The 21,709-nt window shown below is 42.0% G+C and overlaps 1 protein-coding gene across 1 annotated transcript; it reads left to right on the top strand.

The window, feature by feature from the left end:
• The first annotated feature begins 18,528 nt into the window (after positions 1–18,528).
• On the top strand, positions 18,529–20,463 carry LOC101250166 (F-box protein SKIP27). The gene is made up of 4 exons (XM_004248329.5): positions 18,529–18,818; positions 19,190–19,430; positions 19,621–19,695; positions 19,812–20,463. Exons 2-4 carry the CDS (start codon positions 19,230–19,232, stop codon positions 20,067–20,069), a joined length of 534 nt encoding a protein of 177 aa, XP_004248377.1. The 5' UTR covers positions 18,529–18,818; positions 19,190–19,229; the 3' UTR covers positions 20,070–20,463.
• The last annotated feature ends 1,246 nt before the right edge of the window (positions 20,464–21,709 follow it).

Genomic DNA, 21,709 nt, shown 5'->3' with positions numbered 1-21,709 from the left:
CGAGCCCCGAAGCGAGCATACGCCTCATTTCGGCGATTTTCGTGTGTTATAGCACACCATTTTTTGGGTGATCCGCATTCCGACGTCAAAAATGCCAAATTTTTTCGTCCTTAAAGACCTTGTCTATGCATACGGTTGGCCATCACGGCTTGTCCGACCCATTTGGAGGGTCAAACGAGCCCTGAATCGAGCATACGCCTCATTTCGGTGATTTTCGTGTGCTATAGCACACCATTTTTTGGGTGATCCGGATTCCCACGTCAAAAATGCCAAATGTTTTCTTGCACGTCCGTCAAGACCTTGTCTATGCATACGGTTGGCCATAACGACTTGTCCGACCCATTTAGAGGGTCAAACGAGCCCCGAAGCGAGCATACGCCTCATTTCGATGATTTTCGTGTGCTACAGCACACCACTTTTTGGGTGATCCGGATTCCGACGTCAAAAATGCCAAATTTTTTCGTGGACGTCCGTCAAGACCTTTTCTATGCATACAGTTGGCCATCACGGCTTGTCCGACCCATTTGGAGGGTCAAAAGAGCTCCGAAGCGAGCATACGCCTCATTTCGACGATTTTCGTGTGCTATAGCACACCATTTTCTGGGTGATCCGGATTCCGACGTCAAAAATGCCAAATTTTTTCGTGGACGTCCGTCAAGACCTTGTCTATGCATAAGGTTGGCCATCACGGCTCGTCCGACCCATTTGGAGGGTCAAACAAGCCCCGAAGGGAGCACACGCCTCATTTCGACGATTTTCTTGTGCTATAGCACACCATTTTTTGGATGATCCGGATTTTGACGTCAAAAATGCCAAATTTTTTCGTGGACGTCCGTCAAGAACTTGTCTATGCATACGGTTGGCCATCACGGCTTGTCCGACCCATTTGGAAGGTCTAACGAGCCCCGAAGCGAGCACACGCCTCATTTCGACGATTTTCGTGTGCTATAGCAAACCATTTTTTGGGTGATCCGGATTCCCACGTCAAAAATGCCAAATGTTTTCGTGCACGTCCGTCAAGACCTTGTCTATGCATATGGTTGGCCATCACGACTTGTCCGACCCATTTAGAGGGTCAAACGAGCCCCGAAGCGAGCATACGCCTCATTTCGACGATTTTCGTATGCTATAGCACACCATTTTTTGGGTGATCTGGATTCCGACGTCAAAAATGCCAAATTTTTTTGTGGACGTCCGTCAAGACCTTGTTTATGCATAAGGTTGGCCATCACGGCTTGTCCGACCCATTTGGAGGGTCAAACGAGCCTCGAAGCGTGCATACGCCTCATTTCGACGATTTTCGTGTGCTATAGCACACCATTTTTTGGGTGATCCGGATTCCGACGTCAAAAATGCCAAATTTTTTCGTCGACGTCCGTCAAGACCTTTTCAATGCATACGGTTTTCCATCACGGCTTATCCGACCCATTTGGAGGGTCAAACGAGCCCCAAAGCGAGCATACGCCTCATTTCGACAATTTTCGTGTGCTATAGCACACCATTTTTTGGGTGATCCGGATTCTGACGTAAAAAATGCCAAATTTTTTTGTGGACGTCCGTCAAGACCTTGTCTATGCATACGGTTGGCCATCATGGCTTGTCCGACCCATTTAAAGGGTCAAACGAGCCTTGAAACTAGCATACGCCTCATTTCGACGATTTTCGTGTGCTATAGCACACCATTTTTTGGGTGATCCAGATTCTGACGTCAAAAATGCCAAATGTTTTCGTGGACGTCCGTCAAGACCTTGCCTATGCATACGGTTGGCCATCACGGCTTGTCCGACTCATTTGGAGGGTCAAACGAGCCCCGAAGGGAGCATATGCCTCATTTCGACGATTTTCGTGTGCTATAGCACACCATTTTTTGGGTGATTCGGATTCCGACGTCAAAAAAATGCCAAATTTTTTTATGGACCTCCGTCAAGACCTTGTCTATGCATACGGTTGGCCATCACGGCTTGTCCAACCCATTTAGATGTTCAAACGATCTCCGAAGCGAGCATACACCTCATTTCGACGATTTTCGTGTGCTATAGCACACCATTTCTTGGGTGATCCAGATTCCGACATCAAAAATGCCAAATATTTTCATGGACGTCCTTCAAGACCTTGTCTATGCATACGGTTGGCCATCACGGCTTGTCCGACCCATTTGGAGGGTCAAGCGAGCATACACCTCATTTAAACGATTTTCGTGTGCTATAGCACACCATTTTTTGGGTGATCCAGATTCCAACGTCAAAAATGCTAAATTTTTTCGTGGACGTCCGTCAAGACCTTCTCTATGCATATGGTTGACCATCATGGCTTGTACGACCCATTTGGAGGGTCAAACGTGCCCCGAAGCAAGCATACGCCTTATTTCGACGATTTTCGTGTGCTATAGCACACCATTTTTTGGGTGATCTAGATTCTGACGTCAAAAAATTCCAAACTTTTTTACGGACCTCCGTCAAGACCTTGTCTATGCATACGGTTGGCCATCACGGCTTGTCCGACCCATTTAGATGTTCAAACGAGCCCCGAAGCGAGTATACACCTCATTTCGACGATTTTCGTGTGCTATAGCACACCATTTTTTGGGTGATTCGGATTTCGACGTCAAAAATGCCAAATGTTTTCGTGGATGTCCTTCAAGACCTTGTCTATACATACGGTTGGCCATCACAGCTTGTCCGACCCATTTGGAGGGTCAAACGAGCCTCGTAGCGAGCATACGCCTCATTTCGACAATTTTCATGCGCTATAGCACACCATTTTATGAGTGATCCGGATTCTGACGTCAAAAATGCCAAATTTTTTCGTGGGCGTCCGTCAAGACCTTGCCTATGCATACGGTTAGCCATCACGGCTTGTCCGACCCATTAGGAGGGTCAAACGAGCCCCGAAGCGAGCATACACCTCATTTCGATGATTTTCGTGTGCTATAGCACACCATTTTTTGGGTGATCCGGATTCCGACGTCAAAAATGCCATATTTTTTTGTGGACATCCGTCAAGACCTTGTCTATGCATACGGTTGGTCATCACGGCTTGTCCGACCCATTTGGAGGGTCAAACGAGTCCCGAAACGAGCATACGCCTCATTTCGACGATTTTCGTGTGCTATAGCACACCATTTTATGGGTGATCCGGATTCTGACGTCAAAAATGCCAAATTTTTTCGTGGACGTCTGTCAAGACCTTTCCTATGCATACGGTTGGCCATCACGGCTTGTCCGACCCATTTGGAGGGTCAAACAAGCCCCGAAGTGAGCATATGCCTCATTTCGACGATTTTCGTGTGTGCTATAGCACACCATTTTTTGGGTGATCCGGATTCCGACGTCAAAAATGCCAACTTTTTTCATGGACGTCCGTCAAGACCTTGTCTATGCATACGGTTGGCCATCACGGCTTGTCCGACCCATTTGGAGGGTCAAACGAGCCCCCAAGCGAGCATACACCTCATTTCGATTATTTTCGTGTGCTATAGCACACCAATTTTTGGATGATCCGGATTCCGACGTCAAAAATGACAAATTTTTTCTGGACGTCCGTCAAGACCTTGTCTATGCATACGGTTGGTCATCACGGCTTGTCCGACCCATTTGGAGGGTAAAACGAGCCCCGAAGTGAGCATATGCCTCATTTCGACGATTTTCGTGTGCTATAGCACACCATTTTTTGGATGATCCGGATTCCGACGTCAAAAATGCCAACTTTTTTCGTGGACGTCCGTCATGACCTTGTCTATGCATACAGTTGGCCATCACGGCTTGTCCGACCCATTTGGAGGGTCAAACAAGCCCCGAAACGAGCATACAGCTCATTTCGAGGATTTTCGTGTGCTATAGCACACCATTTTTTGGGTGATCCGGATTCCGACGTTAAAAATGCCATATTTTTTTGTGGACATCCGTCAAGACCTTGTCTATGCATACGGTTGGTCATCACGTCTTGTCCGACCCATTTGGAGGGTCAAACGAGTCCCGAAGCGAGCATACGCCTCATTTCGATGATTTTCGTGTGCTATAGCACACCATTTTATGGGTGATCCGGATTCTGACGTCAAAAATGCAAAATTTTTTCGTAAACATCCGTCAAGACCTTTCCTATGCATACGGTTGGCCATCACGGCTTGTCCGACCCATTTAGAGGGTCAAACAAGCCCCGAAGTGAGCATATGCCTCATTTCGACGATTATCGTGTGCTGTAGCACACCATTTTTTGGGTGATCCAGATTCCGACGTCAAAAATGCCAACTTTTTTCGTGGACGTCCATCAAGACCTTGTCTATGCATACGGTTGGCCATCACGGCTTGAACGACCCATTTGGAGGGTCAAACGAGCCCCGAAGCGAGCACACGCCTCATTTCGATGATTTTCGTGTGCTATAGCACACCATTTTTTGGGTGATCCGGATTCCGACGTCAAAAATGTCAAATATTTTCGTGGACGTCCATCAAGACCTTGTCTATGCATACGGTTGGTCATCACGGCTTGTCCGACCCATTTGGAGGGTCAAACGAGTCCCGAAGCGAGCATACGCCTCATTTCGATGATTTTCGGGTGCTATAGCACACCATTTTATGGATGATCCGGATTCTGACGTCAAAAATGCCAAATTTTTTCGTGGACGTCCGTCAAGACCTTGCCTATGCATACGGTTGGCCATGACGGCTTTTCCGACCCATTTGGAGGGTCAAACGAGCCCCGAAGTGAGCATATGCCTCATTTCGACGATTTTCGTGTGCTATAGCACACCATTTTTTGGGTGATCCGTATTCCGACGTCAAAAATGCAAAATGTTTTCGTGGAGTTCCATCAAGACCTTGTCTATGCATACGGTTGCCCATCACGACTTGTACAACCCATTTGGAGGGTCAAAAGAGCCTCGAAGCTAGCATACGCCTCATTTCGATCATTTTCGTGTGCTATAGCACACCATTTTTTGGGTGATCCGGATTCCGACGTCAAAAATGCCAAATTTTTTCGTGGACGTCCGTCAAGACCTTGTCTATGCATACGGTTGGTCATCATGGCTTGTCCGACCCATTTGGAGGGTCAAACGAGCCCCGAAGCGATCATACGCCTCATTTCGACGATTTTTGTGTGCTATAGCACACCATTTTTTGGGTGATCCGGATTCCGACGTCAAAAATGCCAAATGTTTTCGTGGACGTCCGTCAAGACCTTGTCTATGCATACGGTTGGTCATCACGGCTTGTCCGACCCAATTGGAGGGTCAAACGAGCCCCGAAGCGAGCATACGCCTCATTTCGATGATTTTCGTGTGCTATAGCACACCATTTTTTGGATGATCCGGATTCCGACGTCAAAAAAGCCAAATTTTTTCGTGGACGTCCGTCAAGACCTTGTCTATGCATACGGTTGGTCATCACGGCTTGTCCGACCCATTTGGAGGGTCAAACGAGCCCCGAAGCGAGCATACGCCTCATTTCGACGATTTTTAAGTGCTATAGCACACCATTTTTTGGGTGATCCGGATTCCGACGTCAAAAATGCCAAATGTTTTCGTGGACGTCCGTCAAGACCTTTTCTATGCATACGGTTTTCCATCACGACTTGTCCGACCCATTTGAAGGGTCAAACGAGCCCAGAAGCGAGCATACGGTTCATTTCGATGATTTTCGTGTGCTATAGCACACCATTTTTTGGGTGATCCGGATTACGACGTCAAAAATGCCAAATTTTTTCGTGGACGTCCGGCAGAACCTCGTCTATGCATACGGTTGGCCATCACGGCTTGTCCGACCCATTTGGAGGGTCAACCGAGCCCCGAAGCGAGCATACGCCTCATTTCGACGATTTTCGTGTGCTATAGCACACCATTTTTTAGGTGATCCGGATTCCGACGTCAAAAATGCCAAATTTTTTCGTAGATGTCTGTAAAGACCTTGTGTATGCATACGGTTGTCCATCACGGCTTGTCCGACGCATTTGGAGGGTCAAACGAGCCCCGAAGCGAGCATATGCCTCGTTTCGACGATTTTCGTGTGCTATAGCACACCATTTTTTGGTTGATCCAGATTTCAATGTCAAAAATGCCAAATTTTTTTGTGGACGTTCATCAAGACCTTGTCTATGCATACGGTTGTCCATCACGGCTTGTCCGACCCATTTGAAGGGTCAAACGAGCCCCGAAGCGAGCATACGCCTCATTTCGACGATTTTCGTGTGCTATAGCACACCATTTTTTTGGTGATCCGGATTCCGACGTCAAAAATGCAAAAAATATTTGTGGACGTCCGTCAAGACCTTTTCTATGCATACGGTTGGCCATCACGGCTTGTACAACCCATTTAGAGGGTCAAAAGAGCCTCGAAGCTAGCATACGCCTCATTTCGATGATTCTCGTGTGCTATAGCACACCATTTTTTGGGTGATCCGGATTCCGACGTCAAAAATGCCAAATTTATTCGTGGACGTCCGTCAAGACCTTTTCTATGCGTACGGTTTGCCATCACAGCTTGTCCGACCCATTTGGAGGGTCAAACGAGCCCCGAAACGAGCATACGCCTCATTTCGAGGATTTTCATATGCTATAGCACACCATTTTTTGGGTGATCCAAATTTCGACGTCAAAAATGCCAAATTTTTTCGTGGATGTTCATAAAGACCTTGTCTATGCATACGGTTGGCCATCACGGCTTGTCCGACCCATTTGGAGGGTCAAACGAGCCCCGAAGCGAGCATACGCCTTATTTCGACGATTTTCGTGTGCTATAGCACACCATTTTTTTGGTTATCCGAATTCCGACGTCAAAAATGCAAAACAATTTTGTGGACGTCCGTCAAGACCTTTTCTATGCATACGGTTGGCCATCACGGCTTGTCCGACCCATTCTGAGGGTCAAACGAGCCTCGAAGCGAGCATACGCCTCATTTCGACGATTTTCGTGTGCTATAACACCCCATTTTTAGGGTGATCTGGATTTCGATGTCAAAAATGCCAAATTTTTTCGTGGACGTCCGTCAAGACCTTGTCTATCCGTATGGTTGGCCATCACGGCTTGTCCGACCCATTTGGAGGGTCAAACGAGCCCCGAAGCGAGCATTCACCTTATTTTGACGATTTCTGTGTGCTATAGCACACCATTTTTTGGGTGATCCAGATTCCGACGTCAAAAATGCCAAATGTTTTCCTGGACGTCCGTCAAGACCTTGTCTATGCATAAGGTTGGCCATCACGGCTTTTCCGACCTATTTGGAGGGTGAAATGAGCCCTGAAGCGAGCATACGCCTCATTTCAAGGATTTTCGTGTGCTATAGCACACCATTTTTTGGGTGATACGGATTAAGACGTCAAAAATGCCAAATGTTTTCATAGACGTCCGTCAAGACCTAGTCTATGCATACAGTTGGCCATGAAGGCTTCTCCAACCCATTTGGAGGGTCAAACGAGCCCTGAAGCGAGCATACGTCTCATTTTAACGATTTTCGTGTGCTATCGCACACCATTTTTTAAGTGATCCGGATTCCGATGTCAAAAATGCCAAACGTTTTCGTGGACGTCCATCGAGACTTTTTCTATGCATAAAGTTGGCCATCGTGGCTTGTCCGATCCATTTGGAGGGTCAAACGAGCCCCGACACGAGCATACGCCTCATTTTGACGATTTTCGTGTGCTATAGCACACAATTTTTTTGGTGATCCGGATTCCGACGTCAAAAATGCCAAATTTATTCATGGGCGTCCGTCAAGACCTTTTCTATGCGTACGGTTTGCCATCACAGCTTGTCCGACCCATTTGGAGGGTCAAACGAGCCCCGAAGCGAGCATACGCCTCATTTCGAGGATTTTCATATGCTATAGCACACCATTTTTTGGGTGATTCGGATTCCGACGTCAAAAATGCCAAATTTTTTCGTGGACGTTCATAAAGACCTTGTCTATGCATACGGTTGGCCATCACGGATTGTCCGACCCATTTGGAGGGTCAAACGAGCCCCGAAGCGAGCATACGCCTTATTTCGACGATTTTCGTGTGCTATAGCACACCATTTTTTTGGTTATCCGAATTCCGACGTCAAAAATGCAAAAAAATTTTGTGGACGTCCGTCAAGACCTTTTCTATGCATACGGTTGGCCATCACGGCTTGTCCGACCCATTTGGAGGGTCAAACGAGCCCCGAAGCGAGCATACGCCTCATTTCGACGATTTTCGTGTGCTATAGCACACCATTTTTTGGGTGATCCAGATTCTGACGTCAAAAATGCCAATTTTTTTTGTGGACGTCCGTCAAGACCTTTTCTATGCATACGGTTGGCCATCACGGCTTGTCCGACCCATTTGGAGGGTCAAACGAGCCCTGAAGCGAGCATACGCCTCATTTCGACGATTTTCGTGTGCTATAGCACACCATTTTTTTGTTTATCCGAATTCCGACGTCAAAAATGCAAAACAATTTTGTGGACATCCGTCAAGACCTTTTCTATGCATACGGTTGGCCATCACGGCTTGTCCGACCCATTTGGAGGGTCAAACGAGCCCCGAAGCGAGCATACGCCTCATTTCGACGATTTTCGTGTGCTATAACACACCATTTTTAGGGTGATCTGGATTTCGATGTCAAAAATGCCAAATTTTTTCGTGGACGTCCGTCAAGACCTTGTCTATCCGTACGGTTGGCCATCACGGCTTGTTCGACCCATTTGGAGGGTCAAACGAGCCCCGAAGCGAGCATTCACCTCATTTTGACGATTTCTGTGTGCTATAGCACACCATTTTTTGGGTGATCCAGATTCCGACGTCAAAAATGCCAAATGTTTTCCTGGACGTCCGTCAAGATCTTGTCTATGCATAAGGTTGGCCATCACGTCTTTTCCGACCTATTTGGAGGGTGAAATGAGCCCTGAAGCGAGCATACGCCTCATTTCAAGGATTTTCGTGTGCTATAGCACACCATTTTTTGGGTGATACGGATTAAGACGTCAAAGATGCCAAATGTTTTCATGGACGTCCGTCAAGACCTAGTCTATGCATACGGTTGGCCATGAAGGCTTCTCCAACCCATTTGGAGGGTCAAACGAGCCCTGAAGCGAGCATACGCCTCATTTCAACGATTTTCGTGTGCTATAGCACACCATTTTTTAAGTGATCCGGATTCCGATGTCAAAAATGCCAAACTTTTTCGTGGACGTCCATCGAGACTTTTTCTATGCATAAAGTTGGCCATCGTGGCTTGTCCGATACATTTGGAGGGTCAAACGAGCCCCGAAGCGAGCATACGCCTCATTTCAATGATTTTCGTGTGCTATAGCACACCATTTTTTGGGTGATCCGGATTCCGACGTCAAAAATTCCAAATGTTTTCGTGGACGTCCGTCAAGACCTTTTCTATGCATACGGTTGGCCATCACGGCTTGTACGACCCATTTGGAGGGTCAAACGAGCCCCGAAGCGAGCATACGCCTCATTTTGACGATTTTCGTGTGCTATAGCACACCATTTTTTGGGTGATCCAGATTCCGATGTCAAAAATGCCAAATTTTTTCGTGGACGTCCATCGAGACTTTTTCTATGCATAAAGTTGGCCATCGTGGCTTGTCCGATCCATTTGGAGGGTCAAACGAGCCCTGAAGCGAGCATACGCCTCATTTCAATGATTTTCGTGTGCTATAGCACACCATTTTTTGGGTGATCCGGATTCCGACGTCAAAAATTCCAAATGTTTTCGTGGACGTCCGTCAAGATCTTTTCTATGCATACGGTTGGCCATCACGGCTTGTCCGACCCATTCTGAGGGTCAAACGAGCCCCGAAGCGAGCATACGCCTCATTTCGACGATTTTCGTGTGCTATAACACACCATTTTTAGGGTGATCTGGATTTCGATGTCAAAAATACCAAATTTTTTCGTGGACGTCCGTCAAGACCTTGTCTATCCGTACGGTTGGCCATCACGGCTTGTTCGACCCATTTGGAGGGTCAAACGAGCCCCGAAGCGAGCATTCACCTCATTTTGACGATTTTTGTGTGCTATAGCACACCATTTTTTGGGTGATCCAGATTCCGACGTCAAAAATGCCAAATGTTTTCCTGGACGTCCGTCAAGACCTTGTCTATGCATAAGGTTGGCCATCACGGCTTTTCCGACCTATTTGGAGGGTGAAATGAGCCCTGAAGCGAGCATACGCCTCATTTCAAGGATTTTCGTGTGCTATAGCACACCATTTTTTGGGTGATACGGATTAAGACGTCAAAGATGCCAAATGTTTTCATGGACGTCCGTCAAGACCTAGTCTATGCATACGGTTGGCCATGAAGGCTTCTCCAACCCATTTGGAGGGTCAAACGAGCCCTGAAGCGAGCATACGCCTCATTTCAACGATTTTCGTGTGCTATAGCACACCATTTTTTAAGTGATCCGGATTCCGATGTCAAAAATGCCAAACTTTTTCGTGGACGTCCATCGAGACTTTTTCTATGCATAAAGTTGGCCATCGTGGCTTGTCCGATCCATTTGGAGGGTCAAACGAGCCCCGAAGCGAGCATACGCCTCATTTCAATGATTTTCGTGTGCTATAGCACACCATTTTTTGGGTGATCCGGATTCCGACGTCAAAAATTCCAAATGTTTTCGTGGACGTCCGTCAAGACCTTTTGTATGCATACGGTTGGCCATCACGGCTTGTACGACCCATTTGGAGGGTCAAACGAGCCCCGAAGCGAGCATACGCCTCATTTCGACGATTTTCGTGTGCTATAGCACACCATTTTTTGGGTGATCCAGATTCCGACGTCAAAAATGCCAAAGTTTTTCGTGGAGGTTCGTCAAGACCTTATCTATGCATAAGGATTGCCATCACGTCTTGTCCGACCCATTTGGAGGGTCAAACGAGCCCCGAAGCGAGCATACGCCTCATTTCGACGATTTTCGTGTGCTATAGCACACCATTTTTTGGGTGATCCGGATTCCGACGTCAAAAATGCCAAATTTTTTCGTGGACGTCTGTCAAGACCTAGTCTATGCATACGGTTCGCCATCACGGCTTGTCCGACCCATTTGGAGGGTCAAACAAGCCCCGAAGCGAGCATACGCCTCATTTCGACGATTTTCGTGTGCTATAGCACACCATTTTTTGGGTGATCCAGATTCCGACGTCAAAAATGCCAAATTTTTTCGTGGACGTCCTTCAAGACCTTGTCTATGCATACGGTTGGCCATCACGGTTTGTCCGACCCGTTTGGAGGGTCAAACCAGCCCCGAAGCGAGCATACGCCTCATTTCGACGATTTTCGTGTGCTATAGCACACCATTTTTTGTGTGATCCGGATTCTGACGTCAAAAATGTGAAATTTTTTCGTAGACGTCTGTCAAGACCTTGTCTATGCATACAGTTGGCCATCACGGCTTGTCCGACCCATTTGGAGGGTCAAACGAGCCACGAAGCGTGCATACGCCTCATTACGATGATTTTCGTGTGCTATAGCACATTATTTTTTGGGTGATCCGGATTCCGACATCAAAAATGCCAAATTTTTTCGTGGACGTCCGTCAAGACCTTTTCTATGCATACGGTTGTCCATCACGGCTTGTCCGACCCATTTGGAGGGTCAAACGAGCCCCGAAGCAAGCATATGCCTCATTTCGATGATTTTCGTGGACACCATTTTTTGGGTGATCTGGATTCCGACGTCAAAAATGCCAAATTTTTTCGTGGACGTCCGTCAATACCTTGTCTATGCTTACAGTTGGCCATCACGGCTTGTTCGACCCATTTGGAGGGTGAAACGAGCCCCGAAGCGAGCATACGCCTCATTTCAACGATTTTCGTGTGCTATAGCACACCATTTTTTGGGTAATCCAGATTCCGACGTTAAAAATGCCAAATTTTTTTGTGGACGTCCGTAAAGACCTTGTCTATGCATACGGTTTGCCATCACGGCTTGTCCGACCCATTTGAAGGGTGAAACGAGCCCCGAAGCGAGCATACGCCTCATTTCGACAATTTTCGTGTGCTATAGCACACCATTTTTTGGATGATCCAGATTCCGACGTAAAAAATGCAAAAAAAATTTTGTGGACGTTTGTCAAGACCTTGTCTATGCATACGGTTGGCCATCACGGCTTGTCCGACCCATTTGGAGGGTCAAACGAGCCCCGAAGCGAGCATACTTCTAATTTGACGATTTTCGTGTGATATAGCACACCATTTTTTGGGTGATCCGGATTCCGAAAGCAAAAATGCCAAATTTTTTCATGGACGTCCGTCAAGACCTTCTCTATGCATACGGTTGTCCATCACGGCTTGTCCGACCCATTTGGAGGGTCAAAGGAGCCCCGAAGCGAGCATACGCCTCATTTTGACGATTTTCGAGTGCTATAGCACTCCATTTTTTGGGTGATCCGGATTCCGAAGTCAAAAATGCCAAATTTTTTTGTGGACGTCCATCAAGACCTTGTCTATGCATACGACTGGCCATCACGGCTTGTCCGACCTATTTGGAGGGTGAAACGAGCCCCGAAGCGAGCATACGCCTCATTTCGACAATTTTCGTGTGCTATAGCACACCATTTTTTGGGTGATCCGGATTCCGATGTAAAAAATGCCAAATTTTTTCGTGGACGTCCGTCAAGACCTTGTCTATGCATACCGTTGGCCATCACGGCTTGTTCGACCCATTTGGAGGGTCAAACGAGCCCCGAAGCGAGCATACTCCTCATTTCGACGATTTTCGTGTGCTATAGCACACCATTTTTTGGATGATCTGAATTACGACGTCAAAAATGCCAAATTTTTTCGTGGACGTCCATCAAGACCTTGTCTATACATACGGTTGGCCATCATGGCTTGTCCGACCCATTTGGAGGGTCAAACGAGCCCCGAAGCGAGCATACGCCTCATTTCGACGATTTCCGTGTGCTATAGCACATCATTTTTTGGGTGATCCGAACGTCAAAAATGCCAAATTTTTTCATGGACGTCCGTTAAGACCTTGTCTATGCATACGAATGGCCATCACGGCTTGTCCGACCCATTTGGAGGGTCAAACGAGCCCCGAAGTGAGCATACACCTCATTTCGATGATTTTCGTGTGCTATCGCACACCATTTTTTGGCTGATCCGGACGTCAAAAATGCCAAATTTTTTCGTGGACGTCCGTCAAGACCTTTTCTATGCATACGGTTGGCCATCACGTCTTGTTCGACCCATTTGGAGGGTCAAACGAGCTCCGAAGCGAGCATACGCCTCATTTCGACGATTTTCGTGTGCTATAGCACACCATTTTCTGGGTGATCGATCGTCAAAAATGCCAAAATTTTTCGTGGACGTCCGTCACGACCTTGTATATGCATATGGTTGGCCTTCACGGCTTGTACGACCCATTTGGAGGGTCAAACGAGCCCCAAAGCGAGCATACGCCTTATTTCGACGATTTTCATGTGCTATAGCACACCATTTTTTGGGTGATCCCGATTCTAACGTAAAAAATGCCAAATTTTTTCTTTGACGTCCCTCAAGACCTTGTCTATGCATACAGTTGTCCATCACGGCTTGTCTGACCCATTTGGAGGGTCAAACGAGCCCCGAAGCTTGCATACGCCTCATTTCGATGATTTTCGTGTGCTATAGCACACCATTTTTTGGGTGATCCAGATTCCAACGGCAAAAATGCCAAATTTTTTCATGGACGTCCGTCAAGACCTTGTCAATGCATACGGTTGGCCATCACGTCTTGTCCGACCCATTTGGAGGGTCAAACGAGCCCCGAAGCGAGCATACGCCTCATTTCGACGATTTTCGTATGTTATAGCACACCATTTTTTGGGTGATCCTGATTCCGACGTCCAAAATGCCAAATTTTTTCGTGGACGTCCGTCAAGACCTTGTCTATGCATACGGTTGGCCATCACGGCTTGTCCGACCCATTTGGAGGGTCAAACGAGCCCCGAAGTGATCACACGCCTCATTTCGATGATTTTCGTGTGCTATAGCACATCATTTTTTGGGTTATCCGGATTCCGACGTCAAAAATGCCAAATATTTTCGTGGGCGTTCGTCAAGACCTTGTCTATGCATACGGTTGGTCATCACGGCTTGTCCGACCCATTTGGAGGGTCAAACGAGCCCCGAAGCGAGCATACGCCTCATTTCGACGATTTTCCTGTGCTATAGCACACCATTTTTTTGGTGATCCGGATTTCGACGTCAAAAATGCTAAATTTTTTTGTGGTTGTCCGTCAAGACCTTGTCTATGCATACGATTGGCTATCACGGCTAGTCCGACCCATTTGAAGGGTCAAACGAGCCCCGAAGCGAGCATACGCCTCATTTCGACGATTCTCGTGTGCTATAGCACACCATTTTTTGGGTGATCCGGATTCCGACGTTAAAAATGCTAAATTTTTTCGTGGACGTCCGTCAAGACCTTGTCTATGCATACAGTTGGCTATCACGGCTTGTCCGACACATTTGGAGGGTGAAACGACCCCCGAAGCGAGCATACGCCTCATTTCATCGATTTTCGTGTGCTATAGCACACCATTTTTTGGTTGATCCGAATTCCGACGTCAAAAATGCCAAATTTTTTTTGGACGTCCGTCAAGGCCTTGTCTATGCATACGGTTGGCCATCACGGCTTATCCGACCCATTTGGAGGGTCAAATGAGCCCCTAAGCGAGCATACGCCTCATTTCGACGATGTTCGTGTGCTATAGCACACCATTTTTTGGGTGATACGGATTCCGACGTCAAAAATGCCAAATTTTTCCGTGTACGTCCGTCAAGACCTTGTCTATGCATACGGTGGCCATCACGGCTTGTCCGACCCATTTGGAGGGTCAAACGAGCCTCGAAGCGAGCATACGCCTCATTTTGACGATTTTCGTGTGCTATAGCACACCATTTTTGGGTGATCCGGATTTCGATGTTAAAAATGTCAAACTTTTTCGTGGATGTCCGTCAAGACCTTGTCTATGCATACAGTTGGCCATCACGGCTTGTCCGACACATTTGGAGGGTCAAACGAGCCCCGAAGCGAGCATACGCCTCATTTCGACGATTTTCGTGTGCTATAGCACACCATATTTTGGGTGATCCGGATTCCGACGTCAAAAATGCCAAATTTTTTCGTGGACGTCCGTCAAGACCTTGTCTATGCATACGGTTGGCCATCACGGCTTGTCTGACCCATTTAAAGGGTCAAACGAGCCCCGAAGAGAGCATACGCCTTATTTCGACGATTTTCTTTTTTGGGTGATCCGGATTCCGATGTCAAAAATGCCAAATTTTTTTGTGGACGTCCGTCAAGACCTTGTCTATGCATACGGTTGGTCATCACGGCTTGTCCGACCCATTTGGAGGGTCAAACGAGCCCCGAAGCAAGCATACGCCTCATTTCAACGATGCACATAATGGTTATCCGTCACATAATGGCGCTTTCGGAGAGCTACACATCGTCTGTTCAATCAACTGTTGAATGTGAGAGACAACACTTGAACAACATGAGCAAAAGCATGCCTCAGATGATTACCATGGGACTATTCACAACAAGCATTTTAGAGTAGCCAGCTGTTTGCTTTGGTCTATTTTTGTTTTGATGGAAAACATATTGTGATGAAAGATCACATTCTCTCGTCTTCAATTTTATGTGGTACTTTTTAGAATAAAAGATTCAAATGAGTCTATCGTTGTTAAATATTTTTGAATTGATAATTATTGAGACTTTATAATACTTTTTACATAGTTTAAAAATATAACAATTTATTTGAAAAAATTTAAAGATTTTATCGTAACTTGCAGATCAAACTTACTTAAAATTGTTTGCTTCTCGTAAAATGAAAATTGTCACATAAATTGAGACATATGAAGTAGTTCTTCTGGGAATCATCCTTTGAAAAGTCAGGTTTGTGTTAAGCCTGTTTCCTTTTTGGTCTGACTTGTCCTCTCCAGAATACAACTCAGCCCAACAACATTGCAAAAATCAAGTAACTCTGGATTAGTTGAAGAGTTCAAAACTCTAAAAAAAAGAACACGTTCTTTCAACATATAGATACTCTCTTTTGTATGGTGAATATAGTTGAAATCCTATAAATCAAAATTTAGAATTTATAATAATTTTTAAACTTACCATCGAACTTATTATAGTTATTATCTCAGTCTTATTAGAGTTTCAATTTATATTTATATGTATTTAATGAATTCTTAATATAAATACGTCTAAGCAAAAGATATTGAACTCATCGAACCTGTAATAATTAACATATCCTCCCTCTATCCTTACTTCATATGTACCGTTTAAAAAGTCTAAACTTATCCACACCAATTTTTATATGCCCATGATCAGTTTGTTTGTGGTATATATAATAGTTAAATATGTCATTTAATAATTTAATTTTATTTGATAATTGTAACTGTATACAGACACTTAAGTATTGTAAAACTAAACTTAAACAAATGTGTTACATAAAACCATATTAAAGAAAATTCAAATATAATTATATATGGAAAAGTGTAAAATGCAACTTGTGAAATGGGTTTGATATTTTTGTGTGTAAATCGAGTTTCTTATTCTTTGTTTTGGTCGCTTCTCTTTCAGGTAGCTAATAAGTTCTCAAACATAATTGATATATATGACTATTTTTTTAACCATAACCAATTATTCACAACAAACACTCATGTGGTACTTTTCAGATTACGAGATTTAGATAAGTCTATCATCATAAATTTTTCATACATCTTTTGAGTATTTTGAGTTAATAATTATTGAGACAACGTTGTTTATAACAATATAAATTTATTTCAAAAAATTTAAAAATTCTATGTGTAAATTACCGATCAAATTTAAATTGTTTGCTTCGCGTAAAATAAAAAGTGTCACATTGAGACACATGGGGTAGTTCTTTTGGGAAATTATCCTTTGAAAAGTCACGTTTGTGTTAAAATTGTTTCCTTTTTTGTCTTTTCCAAATCGCTCCATGATACAATAGTCCAACAACGTCGCACTAGTCAAGTAACTTTGGATTAGTTGAAAAGTCCAAATCTCCAACAAAAAAACACTTTCTTTCTAACATATAAATACTCTCTTTTGTATCAATGAATATTGTTTAAATTCAATATTTTTTTTTGTCTCAACTCTCTCTTTTAGTATACTGATCTCAATATAAACACCATATAGCTCTCATTATCTTTACCATTATGTAGTTTCTTATATATGTCTTCATCTTTTCACAAAGTAAAACCATTACCATTATAGATGATAAATTCTTTCTCATAATAAATAGAAAGATAATGAGTAGTAAATTGGACAAATATTTTGTTATTACCTCAAATTCAATCAATTTTTTTTTAAAAAAAAAGTTTTAACATATTCATTTTAGCAGAGCGTATTTATGCTAGGTGAAGTGAGGCACATTGGAAACAATAAATTGTGCTAGTGTAGGCGGAGCAGAACGGATTAAAATCTTAGTAGGTTTATGCGAGTTTGCCTCGCGGCTATCTCATCGTATTCATTGTCATTTCTAGCTACACCGACAAAATATAAATTCATAATCATAAAAATAATACTAAATACTAATATTATTATTTTACCATGTGACCTATTCCTAGACCCCACGAGTGAAAAATTGATACAGCCGTCACCAAACAAAACAAAAAAATAAACAGCCGTCACCTTTTTAAAAACTTCTCTCCACATTATTAAAAATTTGAGCCACCATTTTAGAATATACGTAATACTTTTCTTGGAAGGATCTAAAATTGACCAATAATGTGAATATATTCAAAAGATCATGACCGTCCATTACTACACTTGCTTACGTGGCATAATCTCGACCATCCATTTTATCTTAAACTTCGTGTAAGATAAATAAATCTACCAATGCAATAACAATATAATCCACGTAATATCACAGTGAAGTCCGAAAAGAATAATGTCACTATTAAAAACATTGTGTTTTATCCACAATTAATAAGAAAAAAGTGTTATAAAATAATTTTTCCACTTATCTTCCGTACTGTAAGAATACTATCTTTTTTTATATTGTTTCGTTTAAAATATCTTTAAAAATAATTACTAAATATTATTTCGTGAGAAATTTCAACGAAAAATAGTAATATTATAAGATGGATAAATTTATATATGTAGACTTTACCTTCCTACTATATAAAGTAAAATAGTTATTTCTAATAACAAATACACTCGACTAAAAAATTTATAAAAAGAAAAATAACGAAAGTGGAAGAATCAGGACAAAACGCTAAAGAGAGTAAGACAAATTATACTTATAACAATCTACTTATTATAACAAAATACTACGATAATAATCATCGTGCAAGAAACATCACATATAAACATAGAAATAGAATAACAAAAAGAACACATTACAACCATTAATATATATAAGAATAAACTAAATAACTTTCGATTATATTAACTAACCATCCATCCTTATCCGCGTAAAATATATATATTATATTGAATTGTTGAACATGTCTATGAACAGAGTACAGAACGCGTTTTAGGTAAAAGCCAACCGACAAGTAGACTTGGACCGACCAATCACCTGAACCACCCATGTTGTTTCCACTTTACCCATCTCTTTTTTCGCCACGTGTAAATCTCCAACGGCTATTTTTTTCATATAGATAAATAAAATCCATTTTGTCATCTAAAATTACATACTTATCTTTTAGCCTAGTTGAAAATTAAACAAAAACACTAGACAAAACTGTCTTTTATTCTAAAGAAAACATACATACAAACAAATTTGACTCATTTCTTCAAACAATTGTTTGTACAAAAAGGATATAGCTTTGTTGGATCAGTCTTGGTATAGTGTTTATCTTCAGATTATTAGTGTAAAGGTATGTATCCAATACTTTTCTGCTTACCATTTGACTCAATTGACAATATTTATTTCAAAGATTGAATCTTTGTTGAAAAATAATTGTTGGGGTTTCATTGTTTTGCTGTTTAGTCCATTTGGGAAGTTGGTTTTTTGGTTTTTTTGATGGTTTGTTCATTTGGGGTTTTTTGAATTGTCTAATTTGGTGGAAAAATCTAATCTTGACAGTGAAAAAGTTTTTAAAATGGTGATGGGGATGACATGAAAAGTGAAAATTTTCTTGATTTTATTGTTTTTATTTCCATTTGCTTAGTTGAGGTTAGTTTTTCTAGGGTTTGATTTTGGATGATACTGATTTGTTTTGTTCTCTGTTTTTGGTGTAAAAATCAGATCTTTGCAGTTGTGTTTTCTGTGAAAAAGTTGAAGAGAAATGGCAATGGGAAAGAAGATATGTGAAAATGTTGGATTTGGGCTTGTGAGAAGTACCTCATTTGGGAGGAAAAGAGTTTGTTTGCCTAATATTAGGGATCTTGATTTCATTTCAACAACACCTACAAAGAAAATATGCAGAAATAATTCATTTTCCACTTGTGTGAAGTCCCCTCTTGAAGCTCTGCCTCAAGATATCCTGGTTAGTACAAAAATCATTTTTTTATCTTTTAAGCAATGGTTCGAGTCGCGGAAACAATCACAAATGCTTACATTAGAATAGAATGTCGACATCATATCCTTTGCTGTACTTAAATTCATGGATTCCCAATTCATTTACTATTTAGTGGACTGGCTTACTGAAAAAGATGTGTTGTTTTATCATTATGCAGATAAGGATAGTGTGTGGAGTTGAACATGAGGATCTTAAGAGGTTGTTTCATGTATCAAAACCAATTAGAGAAGCGGTAAGCATTAGTTAATTATTATTGAATATGGTATTACACTATAGTTGGAAAAAAAATTAGTTTTTGATAGGATGTAAGTATTGATGAACTCTATGGTTTATTTGGTGAATGAACAGACTTTGGTTGCAAAAAGATGGCATTTTGAATATAGTACACCAAAAAAGACACTTGGTTTTAAGAATGCTACTGATATGGATGATTGGAATGAGTCTAATGATGTTGAATTGCCTAATGCTCCTAGGCAAGCAAAGTTTCCGAGGACTCGTTTAAGTCAGAAGAAACTAGCTGACATATCTGTAGCCTTGTTTACATCAGATAGTGAAGAAAATTGGCCGCGGAGAGAGTTATTTATGCAAATGGACACCGAGCTATAGATCTCATATCAGATTCTTTATTGGTACTACAACATCAACAACTATGCTTCAATCTCAAGCGAGTTGGGGTCAGTGCCATATGGATCCTCATTGTTTGGTTGCTCCATTTAAGCCCGTCTCGGTCTGGATTCTGTATAGGTTTTGTTGTAGAAATCACAGGTCTTATCAGATGTCAGTGTAGATGTCACAACAGTCTTTACAAGCCACATTGTTCTTCAACACTTTCATTGAAGATGGGGTGGCCTGTTTGTATTTGTTTTGTACTTGTAGAGAGGTTATTTAGGGATTTTGTTTTTGATCTCATAAGAACTTTAGTTGTATATAGGAGTCTAGTCTCTTGTATTACCATTTTGTTTAGTTAAATGAATAAATATGTATTCAACTTTAGCTCAAACTTGCTTGCAATGTGATCTGGTAAGAAATAACATTATCAATGGAGATTTTGTTTGTTCCCGATAGATCACTAACTCAAGGAAAAATAGTCCAAAGCAATTCAAAAAAAGGGTAATGAAATCGTAAAAGCATAACAAGACAATTTGTACAGATAACTACTACAAATAGTAACAAAAATTAAATGACAAGAAACTATATGAGCTATTTTGGTTTAAGAGACGTTGCTCACCCTACCGTACTAAAAGCTTTTGACGCTTATGGATCCGAGCCATAAAGTTTCTCAATTCTAATACAATGTACTTATTAGAATGAACGAACGGAAATTGAGAAAATACTATTAGTTACTATCCTAATTCTCACGACCTTCCTATCTAATCACCTTTCCGAAAAGAAGATTGATGAATGTATTTTTAAAATTAAACATTTGGATGAAGCTATAAGTAAAAGAAAAAGACAAGAACAAAATTTTCAATGTCTTTTTTTCTTCAACTTCTTTTCATTATTTGGACAAAATTAAAGAATAAATTGCTAACCATGTGCTCATGTGTTTTACATTAAATATACATATGAGCACATGACACTTATTTTAAATATTATATATATATATGCATAGACACATGACATTAATGAAGAACCAGATTGATTCTGTGTCCTTCCATATCTTGGTCACCTAACATGTACTCTATAGAAAGTCAGTAATACACATGTATTTGATTACTTGGTAAAATATGACAGATATATAAATTGAGCTTTAACTATGGCAAATAGTCAATGCGGACTCATATAATCAGCTTCAACTTACTTAGCATTGAAATGTAATTATAATTGTCGATTGCTTCTGTCTTGACTCTTCTTTACAATGTGATAAAAAAGTGAGATTTAGATAGAAATTGAACTTCTTCTTCTTTTTTTAATTAAAGTCATCATCAAAAGAAGTTTCTTTAATGTTTTGTACCTTGATAACAAAAGTAAAGTTGTTAACACAAATAAAATCATTCAAAATTTACTTCGCTTGACATATGTTCTAACATCAATAGAACTATAACTTTTAATAGGATGGTTAATCCTTTAAAATCAAATAAACAAATCATTAAAGAGTAGATGAATGGGATATCTTTAACACAGAATTAAAAAACTTTTTTAAAAAAAGTGTTTAATTATGCATTTCTATTTTTTATTTTGTACTAATTATTTGAGTTGACAGAAATACACGGATATAAAGGTTCCATACTTTTTTCCCATCCTTA

The sequence above is a fragment of the Solanum lycopersicum genome, chromosome 10 (genome assembly GCF_036512215.1).
Source record: "Solanum lycopersicum chromosome 10, SLM_r2.1".
In the NCBI taxonomy this organism is placed as follows: domain Eukaryota; kingdom Viridiplantae; phylum Streptophyta; class Magnoliopsida; order Solanales; family Solanaceae; genus Solanum; species Solanum lycopersicum.
This window is presented reverse-complemented; position numbering and strand designations above follow the sequence as displayed.